The sequence below is a fragment of the Tyto alba genome, unplaced genomic scaffold, assembly GCF_018691265.1.
Source record: "Tyto alba isolate M040663 unplaced genomic scaffold, T.alba_DEE_v4.0 Super-Scaffold_14, whole genome shotgun sequence".
NCBI lineage: Eukaryota > Metazoa > Chordata > Aves > Strigiformes > Tytonidae > Tyto > Tyto alba.
Window position 1 is genome coordinate 53426306 of NW_024881276.1, and position 26940 is coordinate 53453245.

The 26940-nt window shown below is 54.2% G+C and overlaps 1 protein-coding gene across 7 annotated transcripts in view; it reads left to right on the top strand.

Moving 5' to 3' along the window:
• The window catches only part of BOC (BOC cell adhesion associated, oncogene regulated), a 58723-nt gene that overhangs the window by 21031 nt on the left and 10752 nt on the right, over positions 1 to 26940 (top strand). For 6 of the 7 annotated variants that reach the window (XR_004408924.2, XM_042788892.1, XM_033005233.2 and 3 more), the window contains 7 exons: positions 11357 to 11524; positions 11915 to 12193; positions 20571 to 20717; positions 21316 to 21459; positions 21876 to 22169; positions 22999 to 23271; positions 23937 to 24235. Coding sequence is in view for 6 of the 7 variants with exons in the window: in XM_042788892.1 (XP_042644826.1) it covers positions 11440 to 11524; positions 11915 to 12193; positions 20571 to 20717; positions 21316 to 21459; positions 21876 to 22169; positions 22999 to 23271; positions 23937 to 24235 (1521 nt within the window). In the remaining variant the exon portion in view is untranslated. Of the gene's footprint in view, positions 1 to 559; positions 578 to 11356; positions 11525 to 11914; positions 12194 to 20570; positions 20718 to 21315; positions 21460 to 21875; positions 22170 to 22998; positions 23272 to 23936; positions 24236 to 26940 lie in introns of those variants that run through there. The other variant, XM_033005235.2, reaches the window with a different exon arrangement.

The following is a 26940-nucleotide window of genomic DNA, read 5'->3' on the forward strand; positions in this document are numbered from 1 at the left end:
AGCTTCCTCTTGTGTTTTTTGGAGTAGTGACATGTCTTCCAGGGGAAATCTGTTCCAGCAGAGAGTCCTGGAGGCTTCTGACCTGCTCCCATAACCAAAATTATTATTGTTAGTGAAAGCATTAAAGTGACAGCTATGGAGAGTAAAAACTCCCATTTATTCCCAAATTTATAAGAGAATAAGAAGAAAAAAAAAAAACAAAACCCAACCAACTTTTAAATACCATCTTCAAAGTGCAAGAAAAATGGGCTTGTGCTCTTTTGCATCCCAGCAACAAGTCATTGCTGAAAGGAGTGCAAACTAGAAGGCAGTTTCTCTTTATGGTGGTGATGGGGATGTCTCTAAAGCCAGCCATCTGGGGATTAAACTTTGTATTGACGTTACTGGCGAGTACTTTGTCCTGTCTCTTTTGTATGCTCTTCTGGATTTTGATGTCAACTGTGTTAAACTAGGCTCGTGCTTGTTAATGCAGTTTCTGGGCCTGCTCCCATTGAAGTCATGGCAAAGATCAGGCTGATTTTGGAGACGGCAGGATCAACGCCTCTGTTATGACCTTCTGGATGCATTATTTTGGCAGGTATTTCTACTGTGCCCCTGGTTGTATTTAATATAAACTTGGTCATTTTTTTACTGCAAGTGTTGTAGGCGCCCTGTCTCTTCAAATACACACTGGAAGAAGGTTCAAAAGTTGGGAAGGCTACCCAAGTCTTTGCTGTGCGGGAAAATTTCCCCATTGCAACTTCCCCCCAAGGAAGGCTTAACAGTGTCACTGGCAGTCTCTGTGGGTTTGTGTTTTTTTTTTTTTTTTTTTCCTCTTTGTTTGTTTGTGTGTTTGTTTCACTCTATTATTGTTCCTAATTGGACAAGATTTTTCTATTGTTCCTAGACAAAGATGATTTTTTTTTTTTTTATTTTAATTTTTAATTTGGTACCTAAAGGTAGATTCATGTTTAAGCATATAAAGAAGTGGGCTGCTTTCAAAAAGCATCCGTGGCTGCTGTCTCTCTGGCTTGTGATCCACTCTGCAAACGGGACCTTCCAAGACCCGGTTCGGCGATGGCCGTAGCTGACAGACACGCCGAAACGCTCCCTGCTCCCCAGGCACTCCTGCGGCGCGTCCTACAGATGCTGACCGGTGGTGTTTGTCTGGTACACCACTCCTCGGTGCTTTGATTTATATTATATGGATCCTGCTTTTCAGAGAGAGGAGTGTTTCATCTGGTGGTTACCAGCATGAATGGTCACTGTGATATTTATTGTCTGTCCCGTTGCAAGCCTGACCCCATCACATGACAGAGACAATAAAACGGAGATGGGTCTCTTCAGGGCAGCTCCATGTCACACCTTTGGCATGATTTGTGGTCCTCCTTCCCTGGGGCCCGTTCCTGACCACTGGCTGTTAGGTAGCCTAGGATGCGGGATTTGTAGCGTTGCTGCCCCATCAGTGGCGAAATGCTCGTTTTGGTCAACCTGGCGGTGTCCTGCAGTTGGGGGGTGAGGGTTGGCTGGGTGTGTGTGCTCCCTGAGAGCTGCTGGGGGGAGAGGCACAGAGCTGAGAGAAAAGAGCTTTGGAGGAAAGCATCCTGCTCTCCCTGTGGAAAAACGCTGTTTCACTTGGACCAGAGCACTCCGTGGATGTGCAACTGGTGATGAAACTTTTTGTCTTAGAGCAGGGTGGAGTTTCTGGTGAGAGCAGGAGTGGTTTTCCTGCTATCACGAGTAGCCCGTGTTTAAACAAAGTGGAAGAGTGGCAGGTGGGGAGAGAGTGATTGCCTGAGATGTGGCGGTCCCAGGTGCCCTGCCTTCCTCAGAGCAGGGACTTGAGCCCAGGCACACGCGTGGCCGGTGAGCTGGGGCATTGCCTGCTCCTTGCCTGCCCGGCCCCTGGAGCAGTGGGGACAAATGCAGCGTAAGGAAATCGGCCAAAATACCAACTCTCCCATTTCTCCTTCTTTCTTGACCCCCCCTCATCTCCATTTAATTTTCCTGCCTTTTCCTTTCTGCCACCTTTATTCCCCGCTTTCCTTTGGTATCTCACAGGGCTTTTGCCTGTGTGTTCCCGGCCTGCCTCCTTTCTGACCTCTCCCTAACCCCAGAGGCAAAAAGGCAATTAGAGTTTCAACCTCAGACTTCAAGTTTTGGGTGTTTTTTGTTTGTTTGTTTGGAAAGGATGAGAAGGGAAAAACAAAAGCAGTGCCCTGGCTAATGTAAACTAGCCACAGGCACATCTGTGCCTGCGTGATGACGGCTCCTGGTGGGAACTGCCCATCCCTCCCGGCGCTCTCCTCCGCTGCAGTTGCTGACAGAGAAGGGAACAACCTGACACCCGGCTCACATTGGTGTGGGATTCGGCACGGTGGGGCCCAGACCGGAGCCAGCAGCACTGCCCATCGCTCGCCGCCTGTCCTGCGGGTCCCACAGCATCATCCTTGCCCAGGTGCTCCCTTGTTCCCAGCTCCTCGCTACATGCTTTGCCTCTCTGTCCAAATAGGAAAAGTTGTAGGTGGATGAATTTTGTTACTGCTTGTATCAAACATCCTAAAGTGAGTCACCCTTCTAGCCGGTGGTGTGAAGTCTCTGGGACATGGGATGGTTTTCACTCCGTGTTTGGTACAGCATCTGTCTGCAGCTCTGACTGCGTCGGCACTGGTCTCCGGCTTGAGTTGTGATGTGAATGATAAAGCAGGTATTGTTTTCATATGGCAAGAGATGGGATGCTTCAGGCAAGTAATACAGTGCAGTAAATCCCCTGCTTCTAAGACTGAAGTTGTGTTTTCACACCCCACTTGTGTCAGTGGGTGACCTCTTTCCTGCTGCTTCCTCTGAAGTGTTTCTTACCATGAAGATGCAACGCTGTCCCATTGCAAAGCCTCAGATAAGTCAGACTTTCTTGCTGCACCGTGAGCTGAGTTAGTAGCAGGCATGGGGCAAACTGAAAATGCTCAAGAGTAGGTAACTGATCTCCACAAGTGTGTGGCTCTGTTGATGTAGTTTTACAAGGGGATCCTGACGCTTTCTCTTGATGCCAACTTTGACATGAGAGTAGGTTGAGCTGCAACCCTGTGTGCGCTCGGTTGGGGTCTCGCAGGGCCTTGATACCAGCAATTCTGCTGATTCTTTTGACGTTTGATGTTCGACCCCTTGGATGCCCAGCCCACACCCCTCGATAAGTGCTGCAGATGTGCACTCCCTTTGAGAGTCCTCAGCTCTTTAAATTAGGATGTTAGCTGGGAGGCTGGAGAGTCTACAGGTAGATCGAGGATGGGAAGGGTGGGGAATGCAGAGGAAAAGTTGGTCTAAAACTGTGGCAGCTCTCCCAGGATGGGACTGATGTTGGAATGAAGGGTTTTGACTGGAGAGGCATCCTGTCCTGCCTGCAGGGGCAGCCCTGGTGACTGCTGCGGGGCCGCTTTCCCCCCTCGCGCGCTTGGGAGAAGGAGAGAGCAGCCAGCAGCTCCGAGCTTGTTGCAGCAACAACATCTGTTTCCTAGGTGCACTTTGTTTCTGAAGAGGCTGCGCAGCACGCTCCATCTGCGCCCTTCTCTTTTTTTTTTTTTTTTTTTTTTTTTTTTGTTGCTTGTGCCGTGTTCAGCAGACAAGGATGGAGGCTCTTAGGGGAGGCGAGTGCTTCTCTGGGAAGACCCTGCACCAGCCTCCGTGCCAGTGCTGGCTGTCGGGCTCTTTGCACCCAAAGCAGCATTGTCAGCATCTTGACAGCTGGCCGGCTGCATGCTTATTAGTTGCTGCTTTCCTCTTGCCCTCCACCTCTCCTTCGCCTCCCTAACTACCTCCACCCTCTCCCTTCCCCCTTCCCGCTCTTGCCCCGCTGGCCGGCCGGCCCTTTGGGGAGCCCCCAGCCTCTCCAGATTAGAGCTCTCCAGGGACTTGGTCCTTTTGAAAGGAAGAAAGGGGGGGGGGGGGGGGGGGGGGGGGGGGGCAAGGGAGGGGAGAGAAGGAGGGGAGGAAAAAAATTTATTTAAAAAAAAAAAAAAAAAAAAAAAAGAGAGAGAGAAAAGAAAGAGGGGGAACAGAAGAATGAAAACAGACCCAAGGGGCAATAGTCCCTCGAGCCATTTCACTGCATTACAATGAATATGGACTCTATTAAGCTCCGTTCTGCCTGTTAGTGTTTCCCAGGGCAACACAGCTCCCATATGGCAAGCATGCAGCAGATTAGGGTAGGCCTCCGGGCTTCATTGAGGGCCCGAGGCTTGACTGGCAGTTGAACCCCATCCTTCCCCCCCCCTCCTCACACTTGACACTGCCTGTGTTTATCTAAAGCAAAAAGGGCCAGGGTGGGAGAAGGGGGCATTTGGGGGGTTATTGTCCCGGGCAATGGGAGAGGGCAGGGAGAGGGACGGGGGTTGATGAGGGAGGGAGGTGGGATGGAGGAGAAAGAGGAGGGGGGGGCACAGCCCCTCATACATATTCAGGAGGGGTCTTGAATGGGCAGAGGAGAAATAAAGCAGATGGAATTCATGTTAAAGAACAGCCACAATCGCCCTCCAAAAACAAGGAGAGAAAAGCGGGCAGCCTTAAAGGAGCGTAGGGAGCAGCGTTTATCCAATTAGCAGGGTTGTCAAATTGAATTTACTCAGAATGGAGGGGGAAGCCGGGGGGGAAGGAGGGAAATTAAGTGTCTAGGGCATGGGGGGAGCACGATATTGAAGAAAGGACGCGGGTTTTCTTTCTTTCTTACTCTTTAGCCTTGTCTTTTCAAGGGCTGGAGCTGTTTTCGGGGCGCGCCAAGGGGCAGCGAAAGCCGGCGTGCATACCGTGTTTTAGCACAGGGCTCCTCTCCTGGTAGCTGCGGAAAAAGGGAGGCGTATCCCGCGGGGCAAGGCCATCCTCACGGCCCTGGCCCGCCTGCGGCAGGGCTGTCTCAGGCCGGTGGGTCCAGCCACCCCGGGACCACCGTGCTGCCGGCATCGCCCGAGGCAAGCTGCGCTCGCTGCGGTGCCGACGCCGGGGAGCCCGTGGCCGGCGTGAGGGTGGCGTGTTTTGTCCTTGGGGCGGCCTCAAGCTCGCTGGCTGACGAAACGCCAACGTGAGGGGGTTCGCTGGGGCTCAGCGAAGTCAGCCTGATCAATGCCAGCTGGGAAGTGGCGCTCGCTTCAGAGGAACCGTCGGATGGAGAGGTGCCAGAAACTGCAGGCGTTGGGTCTTCAGGGGCGCGAGCAAAAGTCAGAGGGGCGATGAGGAGGCTTTGCATCCTGTTGCTAATTTGAAGCCAGCGTGCCCAGTCCCTTCCCTGGTGTTACCACAGGCTGTTGTGGAAAGGAGCTGCCCAAGGGCAGTAGCTTCGTCTTGGGGAAGACGAAAATGAAGTCACAAAGACCACTGCATGTTTCGTTTGGTTCATTGCTGGTTTAGTTTCCATGAGCTGTTCTGTTCAAGGAAAAAGAGCTGTTTTACCTGCGAGTCTAGTTTGGTTATTTTTTTTAGAAAGGTGTCTGTTGCCACTGAATTGCTCAGGACTTGCTTGGAGAAGATCTGTGTTTCTTTTTTAGGGTCACCCGGTGCCCAAGTGAAATTTGTAGCTTGCAGGCAAACTCGCTCATCTGCGTGGTGGTGGTGCCATGCCAGGTTTTGCTCTGGATATTTTCCTTCTCCCAATTACGAGCGTGAATTTATCCCAGGCTTTCTCTGTTGTGGCTTCTTGATGGACTCTCTGAGCTCACAAGTAGTCAGTAAGAGAGTCTTTTTTGCCTAATCACTTTAAAAAAGGGAGGGGGGGGGAACTTCTCACACAGTTAATCAAGGGCTATGTTAATAGAGCTAACGCACTCTGAAGTCAGGAGCTTTCAGTGCTGCAGAGGGAAGCAGGCAAGCTTTAATCCGTGTTTGCACATACGCTGTTGCTACCTCCTTGACTTTAAACATGGTGCTCTAATGTTGGATGCTGCCACAGCATTCGCACCCCCATCCCCCTCGGCTGCACTTGCTGTTACGTGGGAGGTGGAGCGTCTCTCCTTCTGCAAACCTGTCCTTTTCCAAACCCTTTCAGAGAGAGCGAGTGTAACTTAGCAGTGTGAAATCAATACTTCGGAGTGGGGATGGGGGTTGGTAGAGGTTAATTTTGTCCTCTGAGGTGTTACTGTTAGACAGTTTGGGGAGAAACAGCCAGGGGTGCCCAGATTGCCATCCGCACCCAGGAATCATGTGGGGACTTTGCAGCTGACTTGCTCAGGTGTGTCACCAGGACAGTATTTTTTCAGCTAAAGGATTATACAGTTGTATGGTAGCTTTTTTCAGACAGGATGTGAAAGATTTTGGATCCAAGAACAACTTGCCTGATGGGATGGAGGTCCCAGTCAGAGAGCTTTTGGTTTCCAGCCCTGCTTTACTGTATGACCTTGGGCCAGGTTGGTTTCCTCTTCTAGCCCTCAGGTTCCCTCATTTGTAAAGCAAAGGGGTACTATGGCTCTTTTCTCTTCTACATTTTCTTTTTCTGTGCTTTAAGCTCTATGGAACAACAGAAAAAAATACTCTCTTGTATTAAAAACTAATGATTACAAGTAGAATTGGCACACTGTACTGTGTAAGACATTGCTTTTTCTGCAGAGCTTAAGTCTCAACGTATAAAATAGAGAACTGGGAGTATCATTGTCCCTACTTGACCTGTCGGAAATGGAGACCAGCTGCAGTGAATTCTCCAGAGTCACCCAGGGTGTCCCCAGCTGGTAACTGGACCTGAGTTGCTGCAGCTTTTGCCTCAGTGCAAAGCAGCCCCTTCCCCTTCCCGCCGTTCCTCCCCTTCGCGAGCAGGCGTTTGGGGTCCAGCCACCTGACACAACCCCAAACCGCCCTCCCGTGCCCCGGCAAATTTTCGCTGTCTCCCAGTCTGGGCTCTGCATTTCGCCCCCGCCTGCCCACGGAGCTGGGGCGTGTGGTGCGGGGATGCTGCCCCGAAGCCGGGGCAGAGGCTGGTTCCTATTTGGGAACCTTGTAAATCACAGACAGCGTGGCATTAACAAGGGCTGCTTGGTCAGCCCTTGTTAAGCAGGAGGGGGCTTGGGGCTGTGAGCAGCATTTCCTCAGTAAAACCTTCAGCTTCTAATCAGCAAACACCTCTCCCGCTGCCTGCGCTTAATTCAGATCCCTTTTTCCTTTCGAGCTCTATCACACACCACCCCCCTCCCCGCACTCGCGTGCACCTTTATTTCCTTTTATATCTTCACCTCTGGTTTTTCTCTCTTGCCCCGCTCCCTCCGCAGTGCCCTCCATCGCCGCGGCACAGCTGGGGCTGCGCGGGGGCCTCGGTGGGCTTAGGTGTGTGGCGGGAAGCTGAGCCGACAGATTTTACACCCCCACCACCCCTCCATATCTGATGAAGCTCTTGTTAATTTTGTTCTCCTAATGGCCCCTCCTTTGATTTACTGGGCTGTCTGAAATGGACTTAGAGCCTTTGCTCCACCACAGGAAATTGTTATTTTAACCTGGCAGGAAAGAATTAGAAATAAATAAACAAATAATTTTTGTTTTCCCTTCCCCCCTTGAAGGCCTTTAAATTACTTTAACTCTTTCTTTTCCCAGACAGCGATTAAGCAGGAGCTGTTGAGGCTAGCGGTGTCGGTGGCTGCAGAAGTGTCAGCAGCCGGGGGGTATCTCGGAGCGTACCTGCCGTGGGGAGAGGAGGCAGCAGAGCAGGACACGGTCACACAGCTGCCCTGTGGCTCCCGGTGCAGCCCCCTGCCCGGGACCAGTGCCTCTGGGAAGGCAACTGGAGCACCTGGGGCCTCCTCCGCTCCCCACCTCTGCCGCCTCTCCTGCCGCAGCCCACTCTGGCGGTGCTTGCGGGGATGCCGGGCAGATCGAAAGCTGCCCGATTAATAAAGTTCCTTGCTTTGCACTACTGCAGACTGCTTAAGGGCAGCATTTTCAAAAGAGGTCAGCTCCCATTTAGGCATCGAAATAAGTTGGTTGCCTATTCAGAAGAGCTCAGCATGTCAAGAACTGAATGCTTTTGAAAATCTGGCTTCAATTGTGGAAGCTGAGAATTTCGAAATCTGGCCCTGGATCCTAATAGTTCTTTTGGAATTGATGTTTTCATTCATTTTCCTCATTATTTTTATGCTGGCCATTTACTTTTTGTACTTCACTCAGCTGTGAAAGAAATGGCCACATGTCCCTATTTAGAGCTCATACTCTGCCTGGAGGTTTGGGGAGGTACCGTACACTTGTTCCAACATACCTTCTCTCCTCAGTCTCTGCTCAATACTGTTCAATCTGCCCAGGGCTGTGGCCAAATTTTTTGGTCACTCCTTTTTTTCTCCCTACCTATTGCCCTTCATCTTTTTACAGACCTGGGGACAGCCAGTTTAGTCATTGCATCGATGTGCCTGGGTGGTCCCAGCTCACGAAGGGTCCGTTACACATTTCTGCGCCTTTGGCTTTGCCCTCCTGGCCAGAGGCTCTGCGCGACGCAGAGCTGCAGGGAGGTCTGGTTGGGAACATCTTTGCCTACCCCCTCCCCCAGCATGGGCTCTAAAGAGCAACTCTTTTTCCATCCAACATTTTTCCATCCTGCTGCCAAACCCATCCAGATAGGGGGAGTGAGTCAGATTTGCTCTGTAGGCTTCCAGCACTGAGGAACAAGACATTAAGTCCTACGCCAAAATGTTTCTTGTCTGTTGGTGGAAGGCTGTCTATCTCCAGCAAACCTTATGGCGTGAGGTGTTTTTAAGCCTAAATTAACTCAAAGTCTTTTCCAGATGACTGCGATTAGTGGCACATCAACTTGTATGTCAGCAGTGGTGTCAATAGCGCATGTTCTGGTATGGACAGACCTCGGGCGCTTTCACGGTTGTGGTCAGTGGTGGTTTGCCCAAGATGGTTGTGGCATAACAAAGGCTGCTTTGGTGCCTGTCTTACTTGGAGAAATGAACTTGAGTAACTCAGATGGTCTCCAAGTCAATAGCTAAAAGACCTCATACAACAGTATTGTGCTGGTTGATGGGGGAAACTCTTCAAATTGTTGGCGCTCTCTTCGCTGCTCGGGTGAGGAAAGTGAATACCTGGAAGGATGAAGTGCGTGGGAGGGAAGGTGCTGTCTTGTCACTTTGGTGCTGGAGGTTACCCACAGTGGATTTTCACATGTAACAGGGCTGTGGGCTGCAGTAAGCTGGAGTATGAGTCTAGCTGATCTTTCTGGGTGCCTTCAGAGTATGACCAGCCTGATGCCCAGCAACCAAGCTCTGTCTGTGCTCCTGGCTGCCTGAAAGCCGCAGCAGGCCATGCCAAGCTGGACCTAATTTACCCAGCCTCTCGGCAGGGCTTGTCACCTTGGCCTCACGGCCACAGTGCCCGTGACTGCGTGACTCCTGGGAAGGAGCTGCTTTGCCTTGAGCCCGCTGCGCAGGCCAGCCGAGTGAGCTCACATCGGCCTGCAAGGCAGCATGTAAAGATGCTCTTTGCGGTGTTTGCAAAGCTCTGGCTGCAGGTCACTTTACTTGGCGTTGCTTCCTTTTGAAATCGCCAGCTCAGAGGAGGCTTTTCTTTTGCTTATCTTTTTTCAGCATTATATGAATGCGTCCTCCATGACTTCTCCAGCCAAGCAGTGCTCTGGGGCATGGTGGGGTGAAAGGGGACAGCTCGTGAGGCTGTTAGGGGAACAGCCCAATTTGCAGAGATGCATGCAAGCTAGCTAGCTGGATCCTCGGTGTGGTGATGTGGAACTCAGCACGACTGGCCAATGGAAGTTGCCCCGTACTGCACTCTAGCACCTTTGCTGTCATCAGAGGCCAAGCAATGTCATCTGAGAGTAGCTTGGTGAGATTTCCTGAAATGCTGTGGTTCCTTGCTAGCAGTAGTCAGCCTTGCTTTGAACATATCACTGAGTATCTCATGAGGAGTCTGTGGTAGTCCTTACTTCAGGAGTTAGAAGGTTTAATTCTGGAGGTTATGCTTCAGGAGTTAGAAGGTTTAATTCTGGAGGTTATGCTTGAAGGGACTTGTCCCTTCTTTTTGACTGAGATGGTTATGAAAAGGACATGCTCAAACAGGTGATGGCTTGAGCAGTTACCAGGGTGGAAGTAGCAGATACTGCTCTGCAGAGTCCAGGTGCTCTTGAGAATGGTGGTTGCGTCTGAGCTCGTGTATCTGCAGGGGGAGCAGGCATTATAAGCGCTGTTTGGGCTGGCTGCCGTGGCTGGTTTGGTCTTGAGCTTCTCCCCTGCCAACGTAGACGTGCTGCAGGAACAGTTGTGAAATGCCTTTGAGAGTCGCAGGTCATCTTCTTAGTGCTGCAGGTGGAGGGAGCTCAAAATCCTGTAGCTGTGTTATGATCTTCATAGGGGAAAGTCTCTTCTTGACTTCAGCCCTTTGCCCTCGGTTGAAGCTGAATTCAGTCTGACATCTGAGGTGTCTCTTGGGGCAGCCACTTAGATTTTTAATCCCCCTGACCTGGCTTGTCAGCTTTAGCATTTGTTCGTGACAATCTCTCCTAAACAGCCACTGCAGTGTGCAGCTCTTCACAGCGACCTGGGTTGTGATGGGTGGCCTTGGGCTTCAAGTTTTTTGGAGATTGTTGATGCTTTCAAATATGAATTTGGTGGTTTGTCCAGACAGAGTAGTTCAACTCAAAATAGACAGTGTGTTTCAGGCAGAACAGTTAATCTGACATCATTCCATTGATTGGGTCTCTTAGTTTAGAATAAAGGTGTATTATGCCAAATTAGTGTAATCCACCCTCAGCTCACTGCATTGAATTTAAACAAATTTAGAACTGGGAATTTCTTTTCTCCTGAAAAAGTGCCCCTCCACTTCAGAATAATTCCTTGCGGAGATGCCCTGAAAAACTTTTACATCTCCTAAGGAGTCCCATCTAGATTGAAACATAGGTGTGCCCAGTAGCAACGTGTCCAGAGTCTCAGGAAGAGACTGTGAAACTGCAGGATCACCTCTGTTTTCATGTGGTTTGGGACTTGTACCGCTCATTTACTTTAGTGTTCAAGCTAGAATATATTCCAGACCCAGCCAAGAAGTGGCAGCAACACTTAGCAAATATCTCCAGTGACACTTCATTGGAAATGTTTGTGTTTTGCTCCTGAAAATTGCCTGGTGTGCATTGCCAGCACAGTACAGGCATTCACTATGCCTGGTCTGAAATGGGGAAAGGGAGTATGTGTCTGTGTGCACACATGTAGTTTTCTACTGAGGGCTGAGGAGGGGATGTCTCGGGAGACTCACAGCCATGCCTGGGGGAGAAGTGCTTGCATCAGTGTCTGTAGCCACCTCAGGCCACTGGCTGGGTGAATCCCTGGGAGCCCAGGCATGTTGGTGGAGAAGCCAGACAGGGCTGGAAAGCAGAGGGAAGTCTGAGGGTTTCATCCACTGTGCCTCTTGTCATCCACAGGAATCTGCTGCCGCACATCCACTGCATCCCCTGAGGCAGCTTATGGGACCCTTCCCTGGGCACCCCAGGACACGCCGCATGGGATGGCAATGACACGTGGAAAGAAGAGACCCATGTCCCCCATCCCTTGCCTCATCCTTGCAGCCGCTAGCTGCTTTGCCAGCCTGAGTGAGTTTCTGTTCTTACCCATTTGTTCCATTTCGTTTATGTTTTGCCTTGAGTGCTGTTTAGCATAGCCATGTCTCAAGCACAAAGTGGTTTCCTCTCTCCACTGTTTCCTTAAAAGCCTTGACCAAAGGTCTAGGATCAAACACTCCTCCAGAGGAGAAGGGGATACAGTCAGAGTTGGACATCTTTGTCTGGCGGTGCCAAGAAGAAATGGGGCTGGTGTGCATCTCCAAGCACTCGGGTGGGTGTGTGGGGAGCTAAGGGGAAGCTGCAGCACAATTGGAAGCAGTGGGCAATGCAAAATGTACCAGCGCTGCATTTTCTACCTCTGTTCTTTGTTTCGTGGAGTCTCGCAGAGCTTTCTTATTCCCATTTTTTCCCTCTGTGCAGGTGAATCTCTGCAGGTCACGGTGCAACCTGCCTCCATTGTCCAAAAGCTGGGGGGCCCAGTCAGCCTGGGGTGTATGGTGGACCCCCCTCGAGTGAACCTCACCTGGAGGCTGAACGGGAAGGAGCTGGCTGGATCGGACGCGGTGCTGGGTATCCACATCGAGCGAGGGAAACTCGTCATCACGGCTCTCAACAACCACACCGTGGGGCGATACCAGTGCATCGCTCGCGTGCCAGAAGGAGTCATTGCCAGTGTCCCTGCAGTGGTCACATTGGCTAGTGAGTAGCTTTAGTCCTTTGCCACCCCCTGCATTGCTTGGGCCATCACTCACGTGTCTTGAGAGGCTCATCCATGCTCACTTGCTCACGCTGGCATCAAGGGAAGGCTCCTTTGGCTTAGGCCATTTTGTAGCATTTTTGATTGTGGACTGGCTGTCATATTGTGGCCCGGCTGTGACCCAAGCAGTCCTCCTGCATGGCAGGCTGCAGACCTGTCCTGCAGTGATGGTTTTAGCAAGACCCCAAAGAACAAGGAATACCTGAGCGATGGGGTTTATGTGCATGGTTGGTTTCCTGACTGTCGTGCTGCCTCTTCTGGTTACTGACTTCTTGATCGAGGTTACCGAAAAGTACCTGCTGGTGCTGATGGCCAGACTGCTGCCTGGGCTGCTGCAGGGCTGTTGCCAGCGCTGGCTGGCTAAATTTTCACTGTCTTCCTGACCCACAGAAAGTGAAGTCCCTTGCCCTGCTTGTGCTGTGATGGGACCTGCGCTTTTTCGTGTTGCCCCTGGGTTCATCATAGCCAAAGTACCAGCCCCTACACTTACACTGAGGAGGGGTTGTTAGTCTGGCTGTGGTGAGGAGGTGCTCCTGAGCACCTGCATTAAGTAGCTGCTGGTCCTGTGTGCACCGCTGGGAAGATCCCTTCCCAAAAGGGCAGGTGAGGGAGAAGGATGGTGGGAGAATGGTTGCATGGAGGTGTTGAAGGCAGATATTGAGCTGTCCTTATTTAGTAAGGCAGGCACAGAACTCAACAGGAGGAAGAGACAGGAGAGCAGAGTATCTAAAAGCACTCGTAGTGAGGTTTTTATCTTTAAGGGGCAGGAGGCTGTGTTCCTTACCACTGCTGTGGTCCCGGGGGAGGGGAACAGGGCATGCTCCTGCTTTCCATGGCTTTGTCCTCTCCTTAGAGATTGCAGTGACATGGCAGCAAAGAGCCACCTTGTTTCTGAGTGAGGGACTTTGCTCCTATCTTTGGGCTTACGTGCTCCTCACCGCTGCCTTCTGGCATTGGCGACAGACCAAGGAGACGTGTGCGTGGGAGAGGGTGTCTTAGAGTGGGGAACTGCTCTCACAGGCACGTAGTTTTGGCCAGCTGTTATGCTCAAATGTGAGAAAGTGCTGTATTTGGATGCATTTGAGAAAGGGCAGCCCAGGTCTGCTTGGGGATGGGGGGGGGCTCTGTGTGGACCACCCTTGTTCAGGCAGTGGAGAGTCTGACGTTCTGAGAGACCCGTGCAATTTTTGGTGGAGCAAGTGCGTGCAGAGGAGACCACGATCCCCTGGCAGTGACAGCCCCCGGGCGTGGAAAGGGTTTCATCTTCCCAGCGAGGTGGGTTTGGGTCTAAGTCTTAAGAAAATGAAGAAGTGAAGATGTTTGTGCAAAGTGAGGGCTGGCTTTGCTTTAAAGCCAAGCGCTATTGGCTTGTCACTGATACATTAATCAGGAGTGAAATGTTTAGACCAGGCTGGGTGGGAGGGGGAGTCAAAGGAGAGAGAGGAGAGAATTACTGAGCTCTGAAGCAGGGTGGGAGGGGGGTTGTCACGGGGCCGAATCTGTCGGGGTATTTGGCCTGAGCCCCATGCTGAGATTAAGTTTCGGAGAACACATTCCAGAGCAGAAAGGGGGCTGTGTGCGCTGGTGGCCTGATAGAGGGAAGGAGTGGAGGGGAGAGGTGGATGGGATTACCAAGGGCATGGTTTGCATTTAGGAGAGCAGGGTGTGCACAGCTCCTCAGCCTGATCAGTTCTTTCTTAGGCTGATCCCCTTTTCTTTTTTTTTTTTTTTTTTTTTCCCCCCCCTTATTCCAACCCACCACCAGCAGCTCTGTCTCCTGGGACAAAGCGTGGCTGTTTGACCTATCTGTCTGCTTTGGTCTAGCATCAGTGGTGGACAGGAGATAGGTCCTAGAGCACCAGAAGGTCCCACCATGTCCTTCAGGGCAAATCAGAGGTATGACTGAGGTAGTCTGTCAGCCCTCTCCAGGAGCCAAATCACTTTCAGCTACCGGATTGCAACTGGGGATACGGGTGCAAAAGAAGGGGACTTGCCCATTGCTGTGGTCCCTGCTGTGGCAAAGGCACTGCCGCTGAGGGGAGGTCAGGAGCACCATTCAGTGGAGCTCACAAAACTGGAGCCAGAGGTTGGATGGACAATCAACTAATCCACGGTGGAGGACCCCTGTGCTGTGCTGCGTGGGTCCCTGTCCTCGAGGGGAGCTGGGGCCAGCAGAGACCACGTCCCAGACACCCGGACAGCCTCAGGCGATGGCAAGCCCCCAGATGGGGAAGACTTGGCAGTCAAGAAGTGAATAGAGAGAGAGGGCAGTCCAGGAAAGACGTGAGGCTGAAGGTCTAGGAGGGAAACCTTCTGAAGGGGTTCAGATATCCAGTTTCACATTCATGAGCTGGAGGCTGCTTGCAACAATGGCTCTGCAGCAGTCGGAACATAACAGGGGGGCGCCAGTTTGTGGTGGGACTGAGTTTGAAAGCTGTGGTAGCAGACGTGCTGTGGGCTCTCACTCCTGCTCCAGATCTCCTCTGCAGGGCCATGCTTTGAGCTGGTTCAGTGGGGACCATGGTCCTGGGGGTGGAGAGGGAAGTCCCTGGCAGGTTTGCACTGCCGTTGGTACATGTCTTCCAGATCATCTGCAGGGCTGAAAGAAAACCTACTGAAAGTTTTAGCCCTATCCAGAAATTATTTTTGGGGGGCCAGGGGAGAGTGAAACCAGAGTGTGAATGAAAGCAGCAGCGGGGAGTGTGGAAATATTTTCAAGGTTTAGGCTTATTTTGGAAGAGGACCTGGAGTCATTGGCAAAAGTATCTTGCTGGGTTTCGAGGCGTGTAGGCAGCATCATCTGGCCATCTTGTAGGCGATTGCCACCCCTTTCTCTCCACCTCTTTTGGAGGAAACACCTTTGAGTGCCCCAGGCTGTGTGTGTCCCATCCCTCAGGGCCTCCTTGTGCTTTGCTGACAGTCAGCAAGCAGATAACCATTGCCGCGGTGGTGGCAGCCCCAGTGTAGCCTTGGGACCGATCCCTCCTTCTCCCCTCAGTGGCACAGCGCCGCTGAGCCCACCTCGGCTCTCCCTGGCTCGCAGGGCTGACTGAAACCAGCGTTTAATTCCTCCGGTGGAGATAAAATAGTCATTGCATAGCCAAGGAGTAGAGGGAGGAGGGATTTGCAGAAAGGGGAAGACTTCTTGAAGCAACAAAAGGAGCAGCGCTTCAGGCATCACTTGGGCACTTCTGGGTTCGGTGAGAGCCGACCTGGTGCTCCGTGATCCCACACTCAACCTCGGCAGCCCGTGGCACATCGGGGCAGAGAGATACCTGCTGATCACTGCTGGCCTGGCTGTGCTGTGCGAGACCAGCCCCGCGTGGCCCCGAGGCAGCCCTTCGGCACGGTGGGGATGGGCTGGAGTCTGGGACAGCCTGAATGGATGGGGCAAGGGTGTTCCTGGTTTTCCAAGCCAGGCCCTAAGCCTTCATATGGCTGAGAGCTGCAAGGAAGAGAAAGGTGTTTTCTCTGCCTGCTTCCACTTAGCAAAGTTGCCGTCGTGCCAGAAGCCCTGCTCCAGCCCCTCTCCTGGGTGGAGGTGCTGTATGAAAAAGGCATGGCTGCAGTAGGCTCTGGTGGAGTCAAATAAATCCACCAAGGACACGAACACGGCTCTGTGGGCTGGTCCTGCAGCAGCAAAAGGCTCGGGCACGTTGAGAGGCCTTGGCGGAGCTCACAGGGCAGCTGAAATGGAGCAAAGCCGGCGGGCAGGGGTGGCGAAAGCCATGCAGCTCCCAGCATTCAGCTGCCTGCGTGGAAAATCAGTGCAATGAGCACAACAGCACGCCTGACCTGCACAGACGTGACATTTAAAAAATAAAAAAAAAAAAAAAAAACAACAAAACCCAAACCAGATGAAGTGTGCAGCAGAGGAACTCCACGTGCTGCAGTGTATCTATCCCCTGTGGCCAGGGACGGGAGGAGTGCAGGGTGCCCGTGTCCCAGGGACGCTGTGGGGCAAGGGAGGCTCGTTGCCCTGTGGCCCTCCATCCGTGCCCTCGGCTTTGCGGCAGCGTGGGGTGGGGGGGGGGAAGCTGGGCCTCAGCCTGTGGTGCTCGTGGGCAGTGACCCTGCACCTTCATCCGGCTGGGCATCCCCCAGGAATTTGCAGCTGCTTTCTGAAGACAGCCCTATTCATTTTCTTCCACACGGGCCTCTCCTCTGACAGCTCCCTGGAGGCGGGAAGGGGGGGCGGCTGCGTGTTGGAAAAGCATTTGCTGAGCAGGCAACGGGGGGCTCTGGCCCCGGGGGCAGAGGCAGCGTGAGGAGGGGGGAGAGAAGGAAAACACAGGTGGTGTTTTGTGAGCCGGCGGAGCTGTGGCACGAGGGCTGCGAGACAGGCCCGGGGGAGATGTGGGGGAGCGGGGCTGGGGCATGGAGTGGGGTGTGGGGGGGCCACACGCGCTTGGGGATGCGTGAGCAGGCGGGAGGCCGGGGGGCTGCGCCTGCCCCAGCGGGGTGGGAAGGGGCTGGTGTCGACGGCGCCGGTGCCCAGGCTCCCGGGGAGTGGGAGCCCTAACCCCAGGCTGCTCTGACAGCCGAGGGGGGACGAGTGGAAGGTGTCTGCCCCCAGGCTGGGGGACCCCAGTCCCTGCCCATTCCCCTTCTCGGGGTCCCTCCCTCACCCTACAGCAGGGAGGACTTGCACCTTGAGGGCCGGCATTTTATTTACTACTGCTTCTTCTCCAAGTTATTTATGGTCTCCCATTCATTTAATCCTATCTGTCTCGCCTGCCTCATTGCTTGGCCCCCAGCCCTGGGATTCAGCTGGTTTCCCTCCCCGATGACAGCGGCGCAGCTAGTCGCGGGGCTGACCCTCCCCATGCCCCGGCTCACCCCATCGTGCCTCGGAGCGGGGCGCAGATGGACATAAGCAATGGCCTTTGGTTGCACTCCCTTCTAAACAAAAAAAAAAAAAAAAAAAAAAAACGGGACAAAAAATCAGCCCTGTTGTCCCTGCGCAGCTGGGGCAGTGCTCTGTCTGTCTGTCCGCAGCACCTCCCGGCCAGTGGCTGGTGGATGAGGTTGCTGGTGGCTGGTGGTTGCTGCTTCCCTGCGAGCAAGCGTGTCTTTTAAGGACAAGGACATGGGCTGGCACGCCAGGCGCCGCTGTATGAAAAGGAAAACCCAGCCAGTGGAGAGGGGATGTGGTTTCTCCCGGCTGTGGCGGGAGTTAGGCTGGGGGTGCAAATTGCATGTTAGAGGAGGGGCACGGCTGCTGCTGGCCGGGCAGCCGAAGGGGCGAGCGCTGCGTCCCCCGCCGGCGCTGGCCCTCTCCTCCACCCTGCCCGGCGGGGAGGGGGCACGCGTGGCCCCCCGCGTCTCGGGGGCAGCTCATATGAAGCCCCCAGGATGAAGCTGGGTGGCCCAGCCCAGCGTGGAACCCTCCGTTTTGCTGTGCTGGGGCCAAGTGGAACAGGATGTGTGTGTGTGTGGGGGGGGGGGGGGGGGGGTGTCTCATCCCACGCAGAGGGGGCCGGGGGGTGCTCCCGAACACCCCTCGCCAGCTCTGGCTGACCCATCGGCGTTAATGGACGGCTGTATGTGCCCGCAGCAGCGGGGAGCGGGGCGGCTGAGACCGCCCGTGGCCAAAACCCACTGACAAATAAAACAGTCTTGTTTGCTGTGGGGGAGCGGGAATTTAGGGGAGTAGTTTGGCAGGAAGCTCGTACACTTGCGTATTGGAAAATAGCTTGTCCCGGGTGCCCACCTGATGTTTTTCCCCTCTCCCCTGCTTGTTTTTCTCTAGCGGTGCCCAGTTCTTGTTCCCCCAGCCACCCCAGGATTCCTTCCCTGGATTCCTTTCCTCCATCCTTTCCCCCTCTGTCCACAGCTTCGCCTCTTGTCTCGCGTGGCCGGGCTGGGAGGGGAAGGCAGGAAGACCCGGGGGTCCTGCTCCCCACCGTGGGGCTGCAGCACTCACCGCTGTGAGCGCGGTGGGCTGAGCTGCCGTCTGGGGGGGGCTGCACGCGAGGGACCCCCACGTCCACTCAGCCCAAGGTTGTCTCGGGGGTCCCTTGCCATGGGGACATCGTTTCTCATCCTCTTTGGGGTCTGTGTACGCGTGCGCACGCGTGTTTCTCTGTGTGTGTGTAGATCCCTGCCAGCATTGCTGGAGCCTATGCCTTGGCTCCGAAATCTTAATTTGGCTGTGATGAATCCAGACCACCAAGGCACACATTAATTTTCCTGATGCTCGTTTATATTTGGTTGATCGGAGAAATATGCGTGATGTGGGCAGGCAGATGCTGGGCTCTCGCCTCTTCTCCACCTCTTTCCATTTCTGTGGCTCTTACTATTTTATTCCTTGATCAAATATAAAAAGCAAAGAGGAGAGAATATCCAGCAACCTTCCCCTCCCCAGCAGTAACTTTCATTGCTGGAGGAGCACGAGTCGCTGCCAGCTTTTCACAAGTTAAGAGTTAACCTTCATCTGGCTTTAATACCCAGTGGAAACATGGCTCCCCTCCTCGGCTTGTCTTAAAGGATTAATCACATTTCTGAAGTTCACCCGTATTCCTTCTTTTTATTATTATTTTTTTTAATTGAACGATGCCAAGAAATTCCAGAAGTATTAAGTATGTTCGCTGCAAATCATTTTTATGACATTGCAAAACCTCCCCTTTTCTTTTCAACCTCCTCCCCTTCCCTCAGATCTGGGCCCGGGAACGCTGGCTCCCCCGGCAGCCACCCGGCAGCCCCTCCGCGCCGCGCTCGGGGAGGCTTTCTCGCCGCCTTGCCAAGAGAGCTGGTTTTTATTTAAACTCCATAAAGGCTCTTGCTTTAATCAGAAAGTCTGCTTGAGAAATTTCATGTCACTTTTCCATGACTGTGGGTGGGAGAAGCTTGGAGCCAGAGCTGTCTTCTGCTCTTGGAGTGCTGCTGCATTTCCCAGAGAACAAAAACACATTTTTCTGCTGGTTGGGGCTGCCAAGGGAGGCTGCCTGCCGGCCGCCCGCCACCAGCCCTCCCGCTCCCCCCCCCCTCCCACCCCCAGGCTCTCCAAACTGCCCGAGGTCGCGGGCGCCACGGCCCGGGATGGGTTTCGAGGGGCGAGGGAGCTGTTGACAGCGCGTGGCCAGGCCGTGCCGCGGTGACGGATGCGACGTGCTGCCTCAGCGCGTGGGGTTTTGAAAAGGAAGCGCCGTCTCGCCGCTCGGGAGAAGCCTGGGGACGATGGGCCGGCTCGAGCCTTGATGCGGCAACGTGACGTGCGACCCGGCCGCGGGATGCGCGCTTGGCACTAGTGGTCGCCGGGGCTGGTGCACGGCGCTGTAAAAGCGCACGCCAGCGCGGGACTCGGTTTTTTTTCCCGGCTGACCGAGACAAACTCGGGGCTTGCGGCGCCCTGGCATGATTTGCCATCGTGCCCGGGGGAAAGCGGGGCCCGGTTGCATCTCTGGGGAGCTTGGCGAGGCCCGGCTGCTGTGCTCCCTGCCCTGCCAGATCCCTGGGGTTTCACTGCAGTCCTCTGCTCCTGCTTTGAAAAACAGGGAAAAGAAAACAGAAAGTCAAACGCCCCTTCCTCACCCCCCACCCCGCCCCTGTGCTTCCAATCCTGCTGCCTGCGTTGGCCCCGCCAGGGGAGCGACCCCCATCACAGCCTCATAGGGGGACACGTGCTGGGACATGGGGTGTTTTTGTGGCTGCTTTAGGGAGGGGGCAGCGATACAGTGTAGAGGAAGAGCTTTTTTTTTTACCTTGCAAGTCCCTGTTCTTTGAACTGGGGCTTGGGCACATGAAAAGCATCATGATTAACCAGCCTCTGGCTGTGAGATATTTAATGGGAGCGAGAGTGCCCAGAGAGGAGAGGCCGATTGCTCACGCACTGGAGTTTGCTCAGGGCATCTCTGGGAGCATCCGGCACTTACACACCTTCTGCCACTGTGTCACTGTACACCCTCGAAGCAGACTGGGCTTCCTGAGCTATGACTACAAAGTTAGCTTCTCAGTAGCGGGGTGGCAGCCCCATTTGAACTAGCAGGTGGCAGAAGGACCATTTTTGGCCCACCCTTCAGTGCTGCAGTGAGTTGGCTCATTTTTCACTCTCGGGCCGGGATTTGTCGCACCCGGTTTCTCAGCCATGGAGCCGGCAGTTTCTCCTGAAGCTGTGTTTTAAGTTGTCCATTTGGTAGGAAGGAGGAGGAGAAGAACAATAATGCTCTGAAACCAGGCCAGTTTCCCTAGCTGCTGGGGACAGAGCGGTCCTCTGCCAACCCCGCAGTGAAACAGCCCCGGGTCCGCAGGGGGAGGATGGGCTGACACCGAGCTGCTGAGCCGGCCACCGAGGTGCCCTGTCGTTCACTCTCTCTGCAGATCTCAAAGATTTCAAGTTCGATGGCCAGCACGTGATCGAGGTGGATGAAGGGAACACGGCCGTGATCGCCTGCGACCTGCCTGAAAGTCACCCCAAGGCTCAGGTCCGCTACAGCGTGAAGCAGGAGTGGCTAGAGGCCTCCCGCGGTGAGTGCCACGGGGGTCTGTCCCGCTGGGTCCCCTCCCAGAACCCTCGGTTTTACCGTCCCCCACCAGCAGTAGCTTTCTCTGCCCGCTGCCTCCTCATTGTCCCTTCGCCGCCGGTCTGAGCTCAGGTTAGTTCAGGGTCTCTGCCAGGTCTCCCTGACGTCCCCGTTGCCTGGGACTGGGGATCCAGCTTGTGGTAAGGCGAAAGCAAGCAAAGGAAGGTGAGGCACAACGTCACTCTTCATTGGGTGTCTCCATGTGTCCGTGAAGCATTCTTCTAGCCCAGCCTGCACGAAGGAAACTTTGAATTTGGGGAAGTTTTAAAAATTTGGATCTGAATTTTGCAGCTTCGCTCCATCTGCTGCACGTACCTGTGATGAGCCCGCTTCACCTGAGGCTCTGTTCCTTCCATCGCTGCATCATTGCTCCCCCTGATCGTTGAACCAGAAGGGATCAGTGCTGCTGCTGTTACTGCATTTTTTTTTCCCATCCTTCTCATCCCTCCTTTCTTCAGGGCGCTGCATGCCTACCAGGAGGCTGGACAGGAACAGGGAACGGATCTTGTGACCGCATGCCACCTCCTTTTCTCTCTTTACAGACAATTACCTTATCATGCCATCTGGGAACCTTCAGATCGTCAATGCCAGCCAAGAGGATGAGGGGACTTACAAATGTGCTGCCTACAACCCTGTGACGCAGGAGGTGAAAACCTCAGTCTCCAGTGAGAGGCTCCGTGTGAGACGTAAGCCGCTCTCCCTCCGCCTCACATCTTCTCCGGGGCGCTTCCAGCCCTGGGAGCGCGTACCAGCGCTATCGCAGCTGGTTTTCCGTGTGAACCGACGTTACCGGTTGCCGGGAAAATCCTTTCCAGCAGCAGAAGGCCCCAAGGTCTGCTCCCGGGTCTGGGGTGGGTGTGTTGCCACCCTGGGGTGGCCGTACCTCCTCAGGGGGTTGTTCTTGGTGATGGGGGGAGCAAAGGCCTCTTGCTGTGTGCCTGTATCCCTTACGGAATGTCCCTCTTGGCCCGCGGTGCCGTCCATCCGCCCCGGTGCAGGGCAGCGGCGTGCTGGCCCTCCCCGTACCCCTGCCCGCCCTCTGCACAGGGTGCTTTCCCACCGGGCACCTTCCTCCCCACCCACCTCCTCCCCTCCTCCCCAGGCTCCACAGCGGAGGCAGCTCGGATAATCTACCCGCCCGAAGCTCAGACCATCATTGTCACCAAGGGCCAAAGCCTCATCCTGGAGTGCGTGGCCAGCGGGATCCCCCCGCCGCGGGTCACCTGGGCCAAAGATGGCTCCAGCGTCTCCGCGTACAACAAGACGCGCTTCCTGCTCAGCAACCTCCTGATTGACCCCACGAGTGAGGAGGACTCGGGCACCTACAGCTGCACGGCTGACAATGGGGTTGGGGACGCCGGAGCCGCCTTCATCTTCTACAACGTGCAGGTGTTTGGTGAGTGCTGCTGTAGCCTTCGTTTCAGGGAGGGCTTGGACTTTCTCCACCGCTTTCAGGGGGAAATGCCAGTGCTGCTGTGCTCTGCCTCGCCCTGGACAAACTCCTGTGTAATGCAAACCCCTGCTTGTGGTTCCGCTTTCTAGGAGGTGGGACAGATTTTCCCCTGAGGGTGGTCGTTCCTCCTTCCTGGCTCCCACCATGGGCTAGGGATGATGGATCCTCCCTTCCTCTGCAGAAGCTCTCCTCTTGTCATTTGTGGCACTGGCCTTGCTCCGACACTTCCTAGTGCAGGACTGGCTGCTTCTTAGACCTATTTCACATTGACGTAGGGAAGACATCAGAGCGTCTTGCTTTTTGCTCTGTTCTGCAGGGAAGCTCTCTCTATGGGGTGGGAAGTGTAAGGGATACTGCACCTTAGACATTTCTACCACGCATCCTTCCCCTTCTCACAAGCATTAGGGAGGCTAAGCCTGTGTTTTAGTGGATTGAGGTTCATCCAGGTGCTGATGTGTTGTTTTGGCACAGCCGCAGTCTTTGCAGAGTAGCAATTCAGCTCAGAAAAATGGAACATCCTAAGTGGCTGCTGTCACCTGAGAGGGCCAGGTGGCCTTGGGCCGCCTCCTCTTGCGGTTCACGTGGATGCTGAAGGGGGAGGCGCGATGGAGCGGACTCCTGTGGGCCCCCATGAAGGGAGTGGGGCTTGGGGCCGGGGTGAGGATCCATCACTCCGCCCTCGTCCCTGCCGGAGAGGAAGGTGCGAAGCCGTGACCGTGCCGCGCTCCCTGCCGAGTGGCACGCAGCAACCGTGTGTTTCCCCCCCGCACAGAGCCCCCGGAGGTCACCATGGAGGTGTCCCAGCAGATCATTCCCTGGGGCCAGAGCGCCAAGTTCACCTGCGAGGTGCGAGGGAACCCCCAGCCCTCCGTCATGTGGCTGCGCAACGCCGTCCCCCTCTCCGCCAGCCACCGGCTCCGGCTCTCCCGCCGGGCGCTGCGGCTGGTCAGCGTGGGGCCCGAGGATGATGGCATCTACCAGTGCATGGCGGAGAACGAGGTCGGCAGCGCGCAAGCCATGGTGCAGCTGAGGACAGCCAGGCCAGGTAAGTCCCGCTCTCCAAGCTCGTGACTATCCAGCCCCAGACCCAAACGCACGGGGGAAAGGGCAGGGGAAGAAAGTTGGTGGGTGACCTTCCCGCTTGTGTTTGAGCCACCTTGCTCTTCCCTCCCTTTTACCCTACACTTCAAGTGCCTTTTTTGGGGTGAGATTTCCGTTTCTCCCTGTAGGGACGGCAGTGGTTTTGCTTCTCAGTGCAGTGCCACGTGTGCAAACTTGCTCTGCCTCTACCCGAGAGGCACAGGACCTCTGGGTGTAGTGCCTTACCCCGGGGCTTACTCGGCATAAACGCTGAGGTGGACGGATTCATCTGGGGTAGGAGAGGAACCACCTGATTCCTTGGACCCTGCTGAACTTATCCAGGGTAAGGGGGGGGCTTCAGAGGGGAGGAAGCCCCACGTGGCCGAGGCCTGTTCTCAGAGAGGCCCCAGTGAGGCATGTTAGGTTTGCAGCAGGAGAAGGAGAGAACGTTCCCACCACCTTTTGGAGTGTCACAGCAGGCAGCAGCGCCTGGGACCTGGCACCTCTAAGATACCTGGGCTGCAGTGGATGTACTGCACCGCTCTTCTGCAAGGCTCGAGGGGCTCATAGCTCTGCCTCCACCGCAGCCTGGGACAGGCGTTTACCCTGCCTCGACACCTTGTCTTTCAGGAGCAACGCTCAACCCTGGGCGAGATGCCCAGCTGGGCTCGGCTCAGCCTCCAACACCACCTTCCAAGGACAGTGCCTTAAAGCTGCCCCTGGATAAAGCAGGCCCGCCAAAGCCTGGGACGACCCCGCTGGCAGCATCTCCACAGTGTGCAGCCAACAGGGAGCTGGTGTCTCCAGCCGAGGCCCCCGTCATCCTCAGTTCTCCCCGGACATCCAAGACGGACAGCTACGACCTGGTGTGGAGACCCCGGCCCGACAGCAGAGCCCCCATCCTCTATTACGTGGTGAAGCATCGCAAGGTATCGCCGTTTCGCCCTGTTCCCATCTTTCCTCCGCGCCGTTCCGCAGGTGGGCTGGTGGCCTCGCTGCACGTTTTCGCACCCCGTGAGGAGGTGCGTTGGGGCAGGGGCACCCGTCGCTCGCTGGTGGCACTGGTTGGGGCCTCCCCGGCTGCAGCCTCAGCCTGTTGAGGTGTGACGGGTACGGCCTGCGAGAGGAGGTTTGCTGAGCTGTCCAAGAAAAGCCCGTGGTGGTGCCCAAGTATGCAGAGGGTATATGCACACACACAGACACACAGACACAGACACACACAGACAGACACACAGAGACAGATACAAAGACACACAGACACACACAGACACACAGAGACACAGAGACAGATACACACACACACACACACACACACAGAGACACAGACACACAGACACACACACACACACAGACACACACAGAGACACAGACACACACACACAGACACACAGTCACACACACACACACACACAGACACACACAGACAGACACACAGAGACAGATACAAAGTCACACAGACACACACACACAGACACACAGACACACACAGACAGACACACAGAGACAGATACAAAGTCACACAGACACACACACACAGACACACAGACACACACAGACAGACACACAGAGACAGATACACAGGCACACACACACAGAGACACAGACACACACAGACAGACACACAGAGACAGAGACAGATACACAGACACACACACACACACACAGAGACACAGACACACAGACACACACACACACACAGACACACACAGAGACACAGACACACACACACAGACACACAGTCACACACAGACACACACAGACAGACACACAGAGACAGATACAAAGTCACACAGACACACAGACACACACAGACAGACACACAGAGACAGAGACAGATACACAGACACACACACACACACAGAGACACAGACACACACAGACAGACACACAGAGACAGAGACAGATACAGACACACACACAGAGACACAGACACACACAGACAGACACACAGAGACACAGATACACAGACACACACACACAGACACACAGTCACACACAGACAGACACACAGAGACAGAGACATACACAGACACACACACACACACAGACACAGACACACACAGACAGACACAGAGACAGACAGATACACAGACACACACACACAGAGACACAGACACACACAGACAGACACACAGAGACAGAGACAGATACACAGACACACACACACCCAGAGACACAGACACACACAGACAGACACACACAGAGACAGATACACAGACACACACACACAGAGACACAGACACACACAGACAGACACACAGAGACAGAGACAGATACACAGACACACACACACAGAGACACAGACACACACAGACAGACACACACAGAGACAGATACACAGACGCACACACACAGACACACACACAGACACACAGAGACAGACACACAGAGACAGACACAGACACACAGACACACACAGACACAGACACACACACACACAGACACACACACAGACACACACGCACACAGAGACAGACACACACAGACACACACACACACACATGTTTCCAGCCAGAAGAGCTTCCAGTTCCCTGTTGTGTGCTTGCACAGGTAGGAAGTCCTGAGGGCAGATTGTGCCGTGACTGGCTCTGCAATGCTTTTGCCTTGGGCCAAGTCACTGGGGACACCTCTGCCTTGAAAGGCCTGGGCTGCAGGGCACAGAGCAGCAGCCCCTCTCTGCTCCGCAGACCTGCCCTGCTCAGCAGCACTGAAGCACCCGCACGGGGTGACGGTGAGGAGCCGGCCGAGAGCCGTGCGGAATCCTCCGGGAAGGTCCTCCACCACCGGTTTGATTCTGGAGGCTGAAAGGCAGTGCACTGCTGAGCGTGCCTCTTGGCTGGTGGCACTGCCGAGCTCTGCTTGAGCCTGGGGGCCCCGGCCCTCTGCAGTGCTGCTCAGCACCGCAGGCAGAGCTGTAGCCCAGCAGTTTCTCTAAATCGTGAAGCACTGCAAGGTTAAAATCCTGCTTTTCGGGTGTAGAGCATCTCTTCCCATTTTTCTGGCTATAAGTGGGGAAAAAAAAGGGGTTTGAATTTATCCGTTTGCTGCTTGTGTTTCCTTTGGGTAGGCAGGGAGCTGCAGTAGAGAGGCAGGTTTTGCTTTGGGGTTTGAGTACGTTCCAAATCTGGCATGTTTTGGATTCCCAGCCATTCCAAGGCACCGTTTTCAATTATATGTGAATATATGTGTCTGTTTTCCTGGCATTGTTTGATATTGTGAAAATATAGTATAATAAGAGGCTGTTAAAATCCCTACACATCTTTGATTTCTTTCTAAACGAAACTTAAGCTAAGGGTTTCAGCTGTGTCTTTAAAGAACCCTTTAAAACAAAGGCAGAAGATGACAACACAAGAAAACAATAGGGCAAGCTTAAATAAAAAACAAAAGATGCCAGAAGCCTCAGCAAACTATTGGCTCTGGTTGTCGGGCAGGAAGAGATTTGTCTCCCAATGGTGTATCATGTAACTACCAATTCTGCATGCAATCTTAACTTGCAGGCTGGAGTTTGTCCATATTTTATTTGTTTTTCAGCGCTTCACCTGGAAGGGGCTGTAGGGCAGTGGAGGTCACCGTGGGTCACTGCAGTTCGCAGTAATATGTTTTCAGTGTAGTCCAAATTCTCAGCTGGAGACTC